Source organism: Salvelinus alpinus, chromosome 30 (genome assembly GCF_045679555.1).
Source record: "Salvelinus alpinus chromosome 30, SLU_Salpinus.1, whole genome shotgun sequence".
NCBI lineage: Eukaryota > Metazoa > Chordata > Actinopteri > Salmoniformes > Salmonidae > Salvelinus > Salvelinus alpinus.
In genome coordinates this window covers 43,473,246-43,487,420 of record NC_092115.1, presented here as the reverse complement: position 1 = coordinate 43,487,420, position 14,175 = coordinate 43,473,246, and the positions used below count along the sequence as shown (strand labels likewise).

General features: G+C 45.1%; 1 protein-coding gene across 4 annotated transcripts in view; it reads left to right on the top strand.

Moving 5' to 3' along the window:
* The window catches only part of LOC139560469 (transcriptional repressor p66 alpha-like), a 49,931-nt gene that overhangs the window by 25,195 nt on the left and 10,561 nt on the right, over positions 1 to 14,175 (top strand). The window contains exons 2-7 of one of the 4 annotated variants that reach the window (XM_071377282.1): positions 2,379 to 2,897; positions 8,583 to 8,712; positions 11,753 to 11,881; positions 12,232 to 12,309; positions 12,446 to 12,574; positions 12,941 to 13,135. In XM_071377282.1, coding sequence (XP_071233383.1) covers positions 2,383 to 2,897; positions 8,583 to 8,712; positions 11,753 to 11,881; positions 12,232 to 12,309; positions 12,446 to 12,574; positions 12,941 to 13,135 — 1,176 coding nt within the window. In that variant the 5' untranslated portion in view covers positions 2,379 to 2,382. Of the gene's footprint in view, positions 1 to 2,378; positions 2,898 to 8,582; positions 8,713 to 11,752; positions 11,903 to 12,231; positions 12,310 to 12,445; positions 12,575 to 12,919; positions 13,136 to 14,175 lie in introns of all 4 variants that reach the window. The other 3 variants (XM_071377281.1, XM_071377280.1, XM_071377279.1) reach the window with 3 other exon arrangements.

The window sequence follows — 14,175 nt, the reverse complement described above, 5'->3', positions numbered from 1 at the left end:
CACCAGCTCTGTCAGGAGGAATGGGCCAAAATTTACCCAACTTATTGTGGGAAGCTTGTGGAAGGCTAACTGAAACATTTGACCCAAGTTAAACAATTTAAAGGCAATGCTACCAAGTACTAATTGAATGTATGTACACTTCTGACTCACTGGGAATGTGATGAAAGAAAGAAATCATTCTCTCTACTATTATTCTGACATTTCACTTTAGCTCAGTGCGGATGTTGCCTCTAATCCATGGCTTCTGGTTTTGGTATGTACGTACTGTCACTGTGGAGAAGATGCCTGCTACGTTAGGTTATTGTGCAGAGGCCTGATTGTGTGTTGTTATTGGCTGATAACTGTTGTATAAGAGAACCAGCGGTCAACTTCCAAAGGTGATGATGATGTTGGTGATGATGAAGATCATGCCAATGTAGACCTGGTAGCCTAGTGGTTAGAGCGTTGGGGTTGCTGGATTGATTCCCCGAGCTGACGAGGTAAAAATCTGTTGTTCTGCCCCTGAGCAAGGCAGTAACCCACTGTTCCCCGGGCGCCGATGACGTGGATGTCGATTATGGTAGCCCCCCGTGTTGGGCTATATGCGGAAGACACATTTCAGTTGAATGCATTCAGTTGTGCAACTGACTAGGTATCCCTCTTTCCCTTTCCTGTGTGTAGCGAAGGGGGAGAGCTTTCTGATGGATCTATCATCTTGGTGGATGTGTGAGCTTCCATAGAGATGTAACCTGATACATGTCTGCCATTAAGTCATTCAGATCCTGACCTTGCCTGTTAAAAAGCTGAACTGCCCTTGGACCGGCTGCTGATAGGGTCAACTTCCACTACACTCTATAGACAGTGACACTGCACTTTTCACTGTAACAATAGGATCAAGTAGCCTTTAAACCAGGGGTGGGAAATGAACTAAATATACTTTAAAATGACTGAAACCAAACTGTGTAGAAATGATAATGGAGCTATGTTCATAGACAGTCAGGGAGCATCAACACAGTTTTCGACACTAATCTAATCGAAAGTTAGTTTTGTGCCCTAATAGATGAGCTTAGGATTTGAGGAGGGTGAGCTGATCCCAGACCTGTGCCTTGTAGGCCCTACTGCCTAGTGCCGACAGAAAAGTTCTAGTTGTAGTCTTGACAGCAGCAGACATGAGTGTCCTTCAGTATTTTGGGCGTTTTATTCCTCCCTCCCTCTCTCTTTTTTTTTTCTTCCCTCATCTTCCCGGCAGACGTGTGTTTTGGAACGCTACCTCCCTCAAACCCCCCCCCCCTTCTTTCCCCCTTCCTCTCGTCTCTCCCCCCTCTCTCTCACTCCCTATCCCTTATACAAGCGTCTGTTAGTGTAGAAACTGAGTTTCCGTTTCGGCCCTCAAAGGGTTAAAAACTGCTTTAGCCTCTCACACACACACACACACACACACACACACATACACACACAATCACTCGCCAACCGGTTTAGACTGGTTCTTAGAAAAAGTGCTTTGTGTCTCCCTATGAATCCTGGGAAGGGTCATGTGTGCCTCAGTGATGTCAGAGAGGTTGAAAAAAAAAAAAAAAACTTGAGTCAGCTTTCTTTTATCAGATGAGATGTGTGAGCGCGTGTGTGTGGCCCAGGTACAGTAATGAGTGTGGCAGTGTGTGCTGCATATTTGCCGCCATAACTACCCTATTCTGAGAAAAGGAAAAAGGAGGGTGGTGAAAGGGTTAATGTGGCAGTTTTTTTCCCCGAAGCCGTAGATTCCTGCCGTGCGTCACTGGGCAGACAAGGGGCCTGAGTGAGTGAGTGTTCTGTTTATTTATGGAGGACAGCAGTGGGACCCCAGTCCACATGTGTGACGCAGGACACAACTCCTCACACTACTGTATGACTGTTTCCTGGCACCTCCTCTGTCTGTCTGTTTCCCTATCGCTGTGTGTGTGTGTGTGTGTAAACGGGAGGTAGCGATTAAGACCCGCTAGCATCTGGGTAGTGGGCACCAAGGTGGTCATGTGTGTTCCAATCCCATTGCCATCGGTCCCATTGACAGACAAGGGAGAGCAAAGGAGAGAGAACTAGCCACTGTACGTCTGTCTCCATTCTGTCCCACAGGACAACATCTGGTGCCCACTTAGCTAGCTTAATAGAGAGGGACTGAATCTGGCGTTGTGTTTTGCCTCTGTCCTCAGTAAGTGCTTCAAGGTCAGCTGGGCTTTATCTCTAAAAATGGATTCAAGGTCAGCTCTGCCTGTCCAAGTTCTATAGACTTTATGTTTTACAACTGATTTGAGGTCAGCTATACCCATCCTGGTCCAAGGCTATATGCTTTACTGTCTATTGATGTCAGCTTTGTCTATTCAAGTGAATGTCTGACCAAGTCTTCTTCTTCTGTCTCTTTGTAGGGGGATGTCTGAGGAGGCTGTTCGCCAGACGCGCAGTCAGAAGAGGGCGCTAGGGAGAGAAGTCCCTCCCACTGAGTCTGACTGCAAGAAGCCCAAACTAGACCGGGCAGAGACTGGAGCTCCAGACCAGGATGATGAGAGCTCAACTAAACCGGAACCACAACCCGAAACCACAAAAGATGACCTAGACCAGTTTAAACATGTGGTCAAGCCTGAGAAGGCACCAGAACTACCCAAGTTAAAATTATCGCTAGTGTTACCATCTCAACCAGCAAAGGACCCAGAGCGGGACTGGGCCCCGAAATGGTCAGATCCGAGCTTAGACAACCGGACTGAGAGGAATGACCACAGCGACCAGGTCAGGGTGAAAAGTGAGGTGCCTCTAGATGGGCGGAACAGGACCGTGAAGTCGGAACCGATGGTGGCTAGTGGTATGATGACGGCAACGGAGGTGAAGGCTACCATTAAAGTTGAGGTCCAGACAAGAGAGCAGGCGCTGGACATGAGCGCCTCGAGAGGGTGAGACCACACTGTATTTATTATCCTAAAAACTGATGTGAGATCAGCTCCTTTTACTATAGTTCTAGTACCATTTACTCTGCGTCATTCAAAACTGACTTGAGGTCAGTTTCCCTGACTACTCAAGTAGTTTCAAGATGGCACTTAGTTAGTTTTAGAATTCGGTTCTGATGGAAGTCAAGTGTTTAAAACCTGTTTGGTGTGTGGGGGCATAGTGTGAGATCAATGAGAGTACTTTTTTAAGAAGATTTTGTAATTGTAATCTAAATTGCTTTTATTGAACGGAGTACCTACTATTGGGGGGGGGGTGCAGTTTTTTGATACTTTTTTTCAAAAGAAAACTGTCCTTCAAAACTTCCAGTGTCTGGCCCTCCCTCCATTTCCCCTGTCACCACCTGCACCCTAAAACTCCCCTCCACAAAATGAAGCCTGTGTTGGTTCCAACCAGCCGTTGCCATGGTTTCCACTGTGGAAGGAACAGGGGGGGGGGGGGGGCGTGAGAGGCAGGGTCACGTGATGATGCCTGAGTGGAGGGTCATGTGACCTGCTTTGGATGAGTGATTAATCCACAGGAAGTGGTAATGGGGCGACACACACATACTCTCAAGGTGCTAAACCCCGAGGAGGAGAAGGCTGCGTACTGTAATGCCCACTTCTGAGGATTGACAATCTGTCTCATTAGAGTTCATCATTTGCTCTACATTTAACTTTCATTTTCCAATCTAAACTGGGTTATTCATATCCATAAAGGTTTACAGCAATCCACATTTCATTGATGCTGATCAAACTCAAACAGAATGTCATTAGACTAGCGGCAACTGGCAAGCCCACAGAAGATTCTAGACCCAGGTCGAGCATACAACAGATATAAACTGGTAGTCTTCCAATACAAACACTGCTACTCCTTAACAAATCAAATCAAATTTATTTGTCACGTGTCGAATACAATGGGTGTAGAATTGACCATGAAATGCTTACTTACGAGCCCTGTCCCAACAATGCAGAGTTAAGATGTATGACAATTTGCAACAACAACAAAAAATGATAGTAACACAATAAAATAACAATAACGAGACTATATACAAGGAGTACCGGTACCGAGTCAATGTGCTGGGGTTATGAGGTAATTGAGGTAATACTGTGTGTACATGTAGGTAGGGGTAAAAGTGACTAGGCAATCAGGATAGATAATAAACAGTAGTAGCAGCGTAATGAATAATGGCGCCGGAGGGGATGGCTGCCGTTTTACAGGCTCCTAACCACCTGTGCTATTTTGTTTGTTTTTTTGCATTGTTTGTAACTTATTTTGTACATAATGTTGCTGCTACAGTCTCTTATGACCGAAAAGAGCTTCTGGACATCAGAACAGCGATTACTCACCTCGAACAGGACAAAGATTTTTTCTTTAATGAGTCTGACGCGAAGGATATACTGCTTTGTCAAGACGAGGCCCAAATCCCCGTCATTAGCTTGAAGAAATGACGGAAATAAAGGGGGTGGGGTGTCTTGTGAGAATTAATTGGCGAGTGGGTAAACCGCCTTTACCATCCGTTCTATTGGCCAATGTGCAATCACTGGAAAATAAAAGTGGATGATCTTCGATCGGGACTATACTACCAACGGGACATTTAAAAACGGTGATATATTATGTTTCACCGAGTCGTGGCTGAACGACGACACAGAGAATATAGAGCAGGCTAGGTTTTCCGTGCATCGGCAGGACAGAGCAGCTTCGTCTGGAAAGACGAGGGGCAGGAGTGTGTGTCTATTTGTCAATAACAGCTGGTGCGCGATGTCTAATATGGAATAAGTCTTGAGATATTGCTCGCCTGATGTAGAGTACCTCATGATAAGCTGTAGACTACACAATCTACCAAGAGAGTTTTCAATATTATTGGTAGCCATCGATCTACCACCACAAACTGATACTGGCACTAAGACCGCACTCAACAAGCTGTATAAGGCCATAAGCAAACAAGAAAATGCTCATCCAGAAGCGGCGCTCCTAGTGGCCGGGGACTTTGCAGGCAAACTTAAATCCGTTTAACCTAATTTCTACCAGCACGTCACATGTGCAACCAGAGGAAAAAACAGAGCGGCATACAAAGCTCTCCCTCACCCTCCATTTGGCAAATCTGACCATGATTCTATCCTCCTGATTCCTGCTTTCCAGCAAAACTAAAGCAAGAAATACCAGTGGCTCGCTCAATATGGAAGTGGTCAGATGACGCGGATGCTACGCTACAGGACTCTTTTGCTAGCACAGACTGGAATATGTTCCGGGATTTATCCAATGGCATTGAGGAGTATACCACCTCAGTCACCGGCTTCATCAATAAGTGCATTGACAACGTCGTCCCCACAGTGACTGAGCGTACATATCCCAACCAGAAGCCATGGATTACAGGCAACATCTGCACCGAGCTAAAGGCTAGAGCTGCCGCTTATAAGAAATCCTGCTGTTCCCTCAGACTAATCATCAAACGGGCAAAGCGTCAATACAGGAATAAGATTGAATCCTACTACACCGGCTCTGACACTCGGCTGTGGCAGGGCTTGCAAACTATTACGGACTACAAAGGGAAACCCAGCTGTGAGCTGCCCAGTGATGCAAGCCTACCAGACCAGCTAAATACCTTTTTTATGCTCGCTTCTAGGCAAGCAACACTGAAGCATGCATGAGAGCACCAGTTGTTCCGGATGACTGTGTGATCACGCTCTCCGTAGCCGATGTGAGCAAGACCTTTAAACAGGTTAACATTCACAAGACCGCAGGGCCAGACGGATTACCAGGACGTGTACTAAGAGCATGCGCAGATCAACTGGCAAGTGTCTTCACTGACATTTTCAACTTCTCCCTGACCGAGTCTGTAATAACTGTTTCAAGCAGAGCACCATAGTCCCTGTGCTCAAGAAAGCGAAGGTAACCTGCCTAAATGACTACTGCCCCGTAGCACTCACGTCGGTAGCCATGAAGTGCTTTGAAAGGCTGGTCATGGTTCACATCAACAGCATCCTCCCGGACACCCTAGACCCACTCCAATTCACATACTGCCCCAACAGATCCACAGATGACGCAATTTCAATCGCACTCCACACTGCCCTTTCCCACCTGGACAAAAGGAACACCTATGTGAGAATGCTATTCATTGACTACAGCTCAGCGTTCAACACCATAGTGCCCACAAAGCTCATCACTAAGCTAAGGACCCTGGCACAAAACACCTCCCTCTGCACCTGGATCCTGGACTTCCTGGCGGGCCACCCCCAGGTGGTAAGGGTAGGCAACAACACATCTGCCACGCTGATCCTCAACACTGGGTTGCGTGCTTAGTCCCCTCCTGCACTCCCTTTTCACGACTCCTACACTATCATTAAGTTTGCCAATGACACAACAGTGGTAGGCCTGATCACCGACAATGATGAGACAGCATATAGGGAGGAGGTCAGAGACCTGGCAGTGTGGTGCCAGGTCAACAACTGCTCCCTAATATGAGCAAGACAAAGGAGCTGATCGTGGACTACAGGAAAAGGAGGGCCAAACAGGCCCCCATTAACATCGACGGGGCTGCAGTGGAGCGGGTCGAGAATTTCAAGTTCCTTGGTGTCCACATCACCAACAAACTATCATGGTCCAAACACACCAAGACAGTCGTGAAGATGGCACATATTCTCCCCTTCAGGAGACTGAAAAGATTTGGCACGGGTCCCCAGATCCTCAAAGTTCTACAGCTGCACCACCGAGAGCATCCTGACCGGTTGCTTCACCGCCTGGTATGGCAACTGCTCGGCATCTGACCGTAAGGCGCTACAGAGGCTAGTGCGTATGGCCTAGTACATCACTGGGCCCCAGCTTCCTGACATCCAAGACCTATATACTAGGCGGTGTCAGAGGAAGGCCCCCCCAAAAAATCAAAGGCCCCAGTCAACAAAGTCGTGGACTGTTCTCTCTGCTACCGCACAGCAAGCAGTACCAGAGCACCAAGTCAGTACCAGAGCACCAAGTCAATGTAAATAGTGCCACCTGCACTATTTACATTGACCCCCCCCACCTAGTTTTTTAAATTGCTGCTACTGTTTTATTATCTATGAGTAGTCGCTTTACCCTACCTACACGTACAAATGACCTCGACTAACCTGTCCCCCCTTCACATTGACTCTGTACCGGTACCCCCTGTATATAGCCTTGTTGTTGTTATTTTGTTACTTTTTATTAAATCTTTTACTTTTAGTTTATTTAGTAAATCATTTCTAAACTCTACTTCTTGAACTGCATTGTTGGTTAACGGCTTGTAAGGTAGAATTTCACGGTATGGTCTAAACCTGGATAATTGATCCTCCTTTCTCAATATCCTCGTCCCAAAAAACTATTTTTCATTAACACTCGATGACTTGATAATGTGCTATACATACAGTGCATTCAGAAAGTATTCAGACCCCTTCCCTTTTTCCACATTTTATTACGTTACAGCATCATTCTAAAATTGATCAATTTACTTTTTTTCCTTCATCAATCTACACACAAAATCCCATAAAGAGAAAGTGAAAACAGGTCGTTAGTCATTTTTGCACATTTATGAAAAATAAAAAACATACCTTATTTGCATAAGTATTCACAGCGTTTGCTAAGAGACTCGAAATTGAACTCAGGTGCATCTTGTTTCCATTGATCATCCTTGATGTATCTACAACTTGATTGGAGTCCACCTGTGGTTGACGTATCTTGATGTATCTACAAATTGATTGGACATGATTTGGAAAGGCACACACCTCTCTATATAAGGTCCCACAGTTGACAGTGCATGTCAGAGCAAAAACCAAGCCATGAAGTCGAAGGAATTGTCTGTAGAGCTCCGAGACAGGATTGTGTCGAGGCACAGATCTGGGGAAGGGTAACAAAACATTCCTGCAGCATTGAAGGTCCCCAAGAACACAGTGGCCTCCATCATTCTAAAAAATGGAAGACGTTTGGAACCCCCAAGACTCTTCCTAGAGCTGGCCGCCCCGCCAAACTGAGCAATCAGAGGAGAAGGGCCTTGGTCAGGGAGGTGACCAAGAACCCGATGGTCACTCTGACAGAGCTCCAGAGTTCCTCTGTGGAGATGGGAGAACTTTTCACAGGGACAACCATCTCTACAGCACTCCACCAATCAGGCCTTTATGCTAGAGTGGCCAGATGGAAGCCACTCCTCATTAAAATGCATATGACAGCCCGCTTGGAGTTTGCCAAAAGGCACCTAAAGGACTCTCAGACCTTGAGAAACAAGATTCTCTGGTTTGATGAAAACAAGATTGAACTCTTTGGCCTGAATACCAAACATCTCGTCTGGAGGAAACCTGGCACTATCCCTACGGTGAAGCATGGTAGCAGCATCATGCTGTGGGGATGTTGATCAGTGGCAGGGACTGGGAAACTAGTTATGATTGAGAAAAAGATCAATGGCATAAAGTTCCAGAGCACTCAGGACTAGTGCAAAGTATGTAGCGTCATATCCAAGAAGACTCGAGGCTGTAATCGCTGCCAAAGGTGCACCAGCAAAGTACTGAGTAAAGGGTCTGAATACTTATGTAATATTTCAGTTTATTTATTTTTATTAATTAGCAAACATTTCTAAAAACCTGTTTTTGCTTTGTCATTACAGGTTATTGTGTGTAGAATTAATCACTATTTTCTTCTTCGATTAGCACCTTAATGAGGGAGAAGTGTCCCCTGTCCCCAGACGATGATGTCATTGTCCTGTCGGATAATGACTCCTGCAGTCCGCCGATGAACGGCTTGAACCACCTCAAGGAGCTGGACACAGACCTACTTATGGTTAGTGAAAGAACTATACCAGTACCCTGCCCTGAACTTTAGTCACTGTTACCACCCGGTACTTAATCCTGCACCATGTACATAGTCATTGAACACTGGTCCCTTTAATAATGTTACATCGTTTTTTACCCACTTCATATGTACAGGGCATTCAGAAAGTATTCAGACCCCTTCCCTTTTTCCACATTTTGTTACGTTCCAGCCTTACTCTATAAAATGTATTAAATCGTTTTTTCCCCATCAATCTACACACAATACCTCATAATGACAATTTTTGCTAATATATTACAAATAACAAACTGAAATATACCATTTACTTAAGTATTCAGACCCTTTACTCAGTACTTTGTTGAAGCACCTTTGGCAGTGATTATGGCTTTGAGTCTTCTTGGGTATGACGCTACAAGCTTGGCACTAGTGATACACCAATATGACATTTTTGGCCGATACCGATATCCAATATTTTCCTTGCCAAAAAAAACGATACCGATATTTAAACTTTTAGCGGCCTTTTAAGCATTCTAGTACAGTTTAAATAGTTAACGCACACACATGGACACAGCGGTCTAAGGCACTGCATCTCAGTGCAAGAGGCGTCACTAAAGTCCCTGGTTCGAATCCAGGTTGTATCACATTCAGCCGTTATTGGGAGTCCCGTAGCGCGGGGCACAATTGGTCCAGCGTCGTCCGGGTTTGGCCGGGGTAGGCCGTCATTGTAAATAAGAATTTGTTCTTAACTGACTTGCCTAGTTAAATAAAGGTTACACACACCACACTGACCAAAAAGTTATTTTGTTGGGATTTACCTATGTCCCAATTACCAGTAAAACAATCAAAACCTATTTCATTCACTTACTTGCTGTGCTGTTTCGTTGTTCATTTGTTCAGTCGTTTCATTCTCAACCAGGATTTCATCAAACATGTCAAGCAGTGAAGTTTCAGCTCTGTCTGTCCGTGGCGCCTCTTCCTCGGTGCGCACTGTCACTGTGTACGGTTCCATCTTGTTCAGCTGTGCATGTAACATTTCACGTAAACCCTGTTTCTTGTCTGCATCGAAGTAGCGGTCCTTGTACATTGCATCGAGCATGGTTCACAGCCTGTGTCGGCAGTGTTACTGTGTAACTCCGGTAGGACAACATCTGAAAAATAGCGCACTTGGTCACCCACGACAGAGAATGGTTGATTGTCAAGGGCAAGTTAATGGATTTTGCCATTGAGTTGTCTCGCTGAGATTTTCTTACTCTTTCAAATGACTGCTCGACTTGTTGACTGCTCGATCCACACAGCAGACATTATGGGCTTGGTTAGGAATGCTGTGTTGCATGTATAGCGCAAAATTTTACGTGGCGTCATTACGTCATTAACCTACGTTATATAGGTATGCACATCAGCTTTGACATCGGTTTTGCACATCGGCGTCAAACTAGAAATCGCGCCGATACCGATGTTGGCATTGTTGCTAATATTGGCCTATTCCGATATATTGTGCATCCCAACTTGGCACACCTGTACTTGGGGAGTTTCTCCCATTCTTCTCTGCAGATCCTCTCAAGCTCTGTTAGGTTGGATGGGGAGCATCACTGCACAGCTATTTTCATGTCTCTCCAGAGATGTTCGATCAGGTTCAAGTCCAGGCTCTGGCTGGGCCACTCAAGGACATTGAGAGACTCCTGCGTTGTCTTGGCTGTGTGCTTAGGGTCATTGTTCTGTTGGAAGGTAAACCTTCACCCCAGTCTGAGATCCTGAGCAGGTTTCCATCAAGGATCTCTCTGTACTTTGCTCCGTTCATCTCTCCCTCGATCCTAACTAATCTCCCAGTCCCTGCCGCTGAAAAACATCCCTACGGCATGATGATGCTGCCACCACCGTGCTTCACCATAGGGTTAGTGCCAGGTTTCCTCCTGAAGTGATGCTTGGCATTCAGGCCAAAGAGTTCAATCTTGTTTTCATCAGACCAGAGAATTTTGTTTCTCATGGTCAGAGTCCTTTTAGGAGCTTTTTGGCAAACTCCAAGCGGGCTGACATATGCATTTTACTGAGGAGTGGCTTCTGTCTGGCCACTCTACCATAAAGGCCTGATTGGTGGAGTGCTGCAGAGGCGGTTGTCCTTCTGGAAGGTTCTCCCATCTCCTCATAGGAACTCTGGAGCTTTGTCAGAGTGACAATCGGGTTCTTGGTCACCTCCCTGACCAAGGCCCTTCTCCCCCGATTGCTCAATTTGGCCGGGCTGCCAGCTCTAGGAAGAATCTTGGTGGTTACAAACTTCTTCCATTTAAGAATGATGGAGGCCACTGTGTTCTTATGGACCTTCAATGCTGCATAAATGGTACCCTTTCTTCGACCTCATATGGCTTGATTTTTGCTCTGACATCCACTGTCAACTGTGGGACCTTTAGGTGGACTCAAATCAAGTTGTAGAAAAATCTCAAGAATGATCAATGGAAACAGGATGCACCTGAGCTCAATTTCAAGTCTCATAGCAAAGGGTCTGAATACTTATTTAAATAAGGTATTTCTGTTTTTATTTTTAATAAATTGGCAAAACTTTCTAGAAACCTGTTTTCACTTTGTATTTATGGGGTATTGTGTGCAGATTGATGAGGAAAACATTTAATCCATTTTAGAATAAGGTTGTAATGGGAAAAGTCAAAGGGTCTGAAAACTTCCCGAATGCACTGTACTCTAGATAAGGCTCATCCTATGTAACTACTGCTGTATACACCTTTTCTATTCATACACTGAGACTAAACGTAGCATAGTGAATGTAAATCCGGGACACTCAAATTAGTATGATATGTTACTTTATGGTATGGTTACATAAGATAGAATGTTACTTCAGGCAAGGTATAACGCGAAGGTCTTGCAACCCAAAGGCTGCGTGTTCGAATCTCGTCACGGACAACTTCAGCATTTTAGATAATTAACAACTTTGCAAATACTTAATACTTTTTAGCTACTTCTCTGTGTCTGCTGTACTGGCCTTTCTCGCGCTGGTCTCTCTCTCTGGTCTAATTGGTCTTCATCTGGTCTCTGTGTGTAGAAGACCAGTCCAGAGGACAGGGATCGCATCATAAAGCAGTTGAAAGGGGAGCTGAGGCAGGAGGAGGCCAAGCTGGTGCTGCTGAAGAAACTACGACAGAGCCAGACACAGAAGGACACACTGCAGAAGGTATGGACGCATGTAGCCAAGGTGAGTTGTCGTGATGAGGTAGCCCTGCCCTGTGACATAAAATCAGTGTCACCCTCTGCCCAAGAAGGAATTTGGTTTCCCAAAGTGGAAAACTGGAGTTCAGATCCCAGTTCTCTCGCTCTCTCTCTCTCTCTCTCACACACACACACACACACACACACACACACACACACACACACACACACACACACACACACACACACACAAGATACAGAAAAAGCCACACAGGTAAAACACAAATACATTCACCCAGACGCATACTTCCGCAAACGTACAAATAGACACACACATACCCAGCTCATTCTATCCATCTCTGTCTTGTTCCACAGCCCTCAGTATCGTCAGGTTCTGCAGCTCCTCCATCTCTGATCCGGGGATCCATTACAGCCAGCAAAGGCTCCCAGCAGGTCAGACTTCTCTCTCACACGAACAAGCTTGTATGCACACACACGTTTTTTTTCTTCATGTTTACCACGTTTCTGTTCATTTCATCATTTAGTTTAAGACCGAGACATGAGTCCGAAGACTTTATTTCATCCCCAGGTGGGGTCAAGTAGGAGTTCAGGCACAGTCATTCCACCTCCTCTGGTGAGGGGCGGGCAGCAGATCTCCTCCAAACATGGCCCCCACAACTCCCAGATCATCATGCCACCCCTGGTTAGAGGGGCACAGGTACGAGAGACCACAATCTACCTGCCAAACTGGTCATCAGAGGATATTAATACTCACTACTCATGACTGACTTTTGTGTTTTTGACTACATTCACCTGTTTTTTCTTTTCTCTCTCTCTCTTTTTGTCTCGGTCTCTTTCATCCCCCCCCTTATCTCTCCACCCTCCCTCACATATTGCTGCTGTGTCCCTCATCCTCTTCTGTCCCATGAGCACGACTGTCCAATGCTCTCTTCTTCTATATGCCCTCTCTCTGTCCAATGTTGGCCCTCTTTATCCCTGCCCTGTCCCTCTTCTCCTCCTCGGTCCAATCTCTCCCAATTCTCTCCCCTGACCCCCTTTGTAGCCAATCGCTGTGTCTCCTCAGCAGATCCAGTCTCTCCGGCAGCAGCAACAGCAGCAACTGTCAGGGTCTGGCTCTGGAGGCTCTGGCCCCCCTCCCCTGCTGCTGGCCTCCAGGGCCAACGTACCCGGCACCCAGGCCCAGAGAGGCCTCATGCAGTCTGGCCTCATCAGGGTGGGAAACATCAACAATGCCAGCCTGCTTGTCAACATCTCACAGGTGGGTGGGTCCGAGGCAGGGCTCTATTTTTATTTTATTTTTTTATCGATTCAAATACAGCCTATATGAATTCTAGCTACTTCTGAAGCACATGTTGTGCCCTCACCTAATATGTAACCCTGTAAATACATTTTATTATCATAAAAACCTAAAATGTTGATATAAATACCTGTGATTGAAATGAAAAAGTAATTTGTGGAATATTAGGTTTCTACATGATTTAAAAACATAATTTCCCTATTGAGATGCATTGAAAATTGTACACTGCCTCTTTTAAGAGCATCAAGTTTGTGATGATAATAATAACAACTAGATGGGGGTTTTTCCATTAATGAAAATTGTGACTTCCTTCAGTATTTTTGTGGCAGTGGATAGAATAGCCTGAACATGTGAAAATTGCTTTGGTGTCTCCAGCTTGAACAGTTCAAGAGTTAGGAAAGGGGGATACCTAGTCAGTTGACCAACTGAATGCGTTCAACTGAAATGTGTCTTCCGCATTTAACCCAACCCCTCTGAATCAGAGAGGTGTGGGGGGCTGCCTTAATCTACTGTTGGTGGGACATTTGTATGCTAATTTATACAGTTATAGTTGATTAACTTTTTAAAGAATTTGAAGTTAAGATAGCCAGAACATGTGCAAGTTGGTTTGGTGTATCTAGCTTGAACGGTTCAAGAGTTACTGTTGTTATGTTACTTTATGCTAATTTATGCAAATGTATATGTAGGTAGTTGATAAAGATTCTAAAGAACTTGAAGTTAGCATAGCCTGAATGTTTTGAAGTTGGTCTTGTAGCTTAATTGGCCAAGGAGCAGAACCATTTGTATTCCTATGGTTCTCATTCAAACCCACAATGTCTGCTGTGTTTATGCACATTTTAAATAGTTATAGTTCCAAAATTATATATAAACTCAGCAAAAAAAGAAACATCCTCTCACTGTCAACTGCGTTTATTTTCAGCAAACTTATCGTGTAAATATTTGTATGAACATAACAAGATTCAACAACTGAGACATAAACTGAACAAGTTCCGCAGGCATGT